General features: G+C 28.2%; 1 protein-coding gene across 1 annotated transcript; it reads left to right on the top strand.

Annotated features, from left to right (window-relative positions):
* Window positions 1–922: 922 nt before the first annotated feature.
* On the top strand, window positions 923–1,921 carry LOC101515227 (carboxylesterase 1-like). Its single transcript, XM_004516947.3, has one exon. The coding sequence runs from the start codon at window positions 923–925 to the stop codon at window positions 1,919–1,921; it is 999 nt and encodes a 332-aa protein (XP_004517004.1).
* Window positions 1,922–2,298: the final 377 nt, after the last annotated feature.

Genomic DNA, 2,298 nt, shown 5'->3' with positions numbered 1-2,298 from the left:
AATAGCAATAAATATTAATCTAAGATGATTAATTAATTAAAAAATAAAAACAATATTTGTTTTAATACTTAAAGATATTTAATAAGGCTAATATATATTTTTTGTAATAATAAATTATTATAAAGAAGTTTCATAATTAAATACAAAAGAGTTTTTTTACACAATTAAATACAAAAACAGTTAGTTGCTTATTAATACCAGTAAATATTAGGCTAAGACTATTAATTAATTAAAATTAAATAAAAATTATTTTACCATTAAGTAGTTTGAAGGACACTTAATAAGAGTAATATGATTCTTTTCCGTAATAATTGCTAATTCTTAAAGAAATTTCATAGTTAAATACAAAACAGTTTTTTTACACTATTAAATACGAAATAGTTACTTACTTATTACGTTTATAAAAATAAATGTTATATTTAAGATATATATATATATAAAAGTTTAAATGGTAAATATTTTGATCTCTCAAAAATATTTTTTTAATTTTATTTTTATTCTTATAAATATTAAATATTTTTATCTATTAAATTATAAATAATAGATGTGTTGATATTTAAGTTATAAACATCAGACACTTTAGTTATATTATTAATAGTCTAATGTTTTCAAATTTAAGAACCAATATATGTAATGTTTATAATTAAAGAAACTAAAATATTTAATGCAGGTGATTTATGAGACTAAAATGAATCTAAAAAAATTAAATCAATATGTATAATATATATAATTTAATTGACCAAAATAAAATAAAATAAATACTTAAAGAATGAAAGTGAAATTTAAAATTAACTTAACCACTATATATAATAGTAATATAACAGGCAAATTTCAGAAAGAGATTAACATTTGGAGATCGATATTCATCATTAGAATTTAGCATTGATCTTGACTGAATTACTCTCAAAGCCTCCAAATCACCATGTCTAAGCATGAATCGAAAAAAGATTTACCATTGAACTCAAATCCCACCATTGATTCAACGGAGAGCCAACCCTTTATCCTAAACAATGATGGTAGTGTCACAAGGCATATGCAAATACCAAACATTGAACCCACACAAGACCCAAACAACATTGTTATCTCCAAAGATGTCCCTCTTAGTCCTATTAATAAAACATGGTTACGTTTATTTCTACCTAGCATAGCACTTCATAATTCCAAAAAACTCCCTCTAATTATATATTATCATGGAGGTGGTTTTATTTTCTTTAGCGCTTCATCCACAATTAATCACGATTTTTGTTTTAAATTAGCCGAAAAAATTAACGTCGTGGTTGCCTCCGTGGACTACCGTCTAGCGCCCGAGTCACGTCTCCCGGCCGCCTATGATGACGCAGTGGAGGCATTACATTGGTTAAAAACTACAAATGAAAAATGGATACGTGAATCTTGTGATGTTTCAAATTGCTACCTTATGGGATCCAGTGCGGGAGGGAACATTGCTTATCATGCGGGTTTACATGTGGCCGCAGCCATTGATGGGTTTGACTTTGACCAATTGAAGATCAAAGGGTTGATATTGCACCATCCATTTTTTGGTGGGTCCCATAGGACGGAGTCTGAGATAAGATTGGAAAATGATCGAGCTTTGCCTCTTAGGGGTTCTGATCTAATGTGGGAGTATGCATTGCCTAAGGGTGTGGATAGGGATCATAAGTATTGTAATCCGACGGCTGTGGATGAAGGAGATTGTTTTTGCTTTGATGAAATTAAACGGCTGGGATGGAAGATTCTTGTCACGTGTTGTAATGGGGACCCTTTGATTGATCGTCAAGTTGGGTTTGTGGAGATGTTGAGAAGCAAAGGGGTTAAAGTTGTGGGATACCTTGGAGAAGGTTTTCATGGGATGGAACTATTGGATCCAACCAAAGATGAACCACTATTTGAACAAGTAAAAGATTTGATAAATCAATGTTGAAGCATCCTTCAAATTTAAAGTTCATAATATTTGTTTCTATGTTTGTTTTTTATTTCGTTTAAATTCTCATTTTTTATGAATTTTTTTAGTTGAAACATTGTTAAAAATCAAAATGTATGTGGACATTATATATTCTCGTTAGGGAGGTTGAATTAGTTTAACACTCTATTTAGTTTTTTTTTAAACAAAAATTAAAGTGTAAAAATATCACATAATAGATTTGATCCATCATAATAAATATATTGAAAATAAAATAGAAAAATAACAATTATAGGGAGACTAAACTAAAACCTAAGAAGAAAAAAAATGATGTACGACGATATATATCTTATTAAAAACTTAACTAAGAAAACTCAATCAGATATGAGTATGATAAA

Source organism: Cicer arietinum, chromosome 8 (assembly GCF_000331145.2).
Source record: "Cicer arietinum cultivar CDC Frontier isolate Library 1 chromosome 8, Cicar.CDCFrontier_v2.0, whole genome shotgun sequence".
NCBI lineage: Eukaryota > Viridiplantae > Streptophyta > Magnoliopsida > Fabales > Fabaceae > Cicer > Cicer arietinum.
Note: the sequence above shows the minus strand (reverse complement) of the source record. Positions and strands in the feature narration are given on the sequence as shown.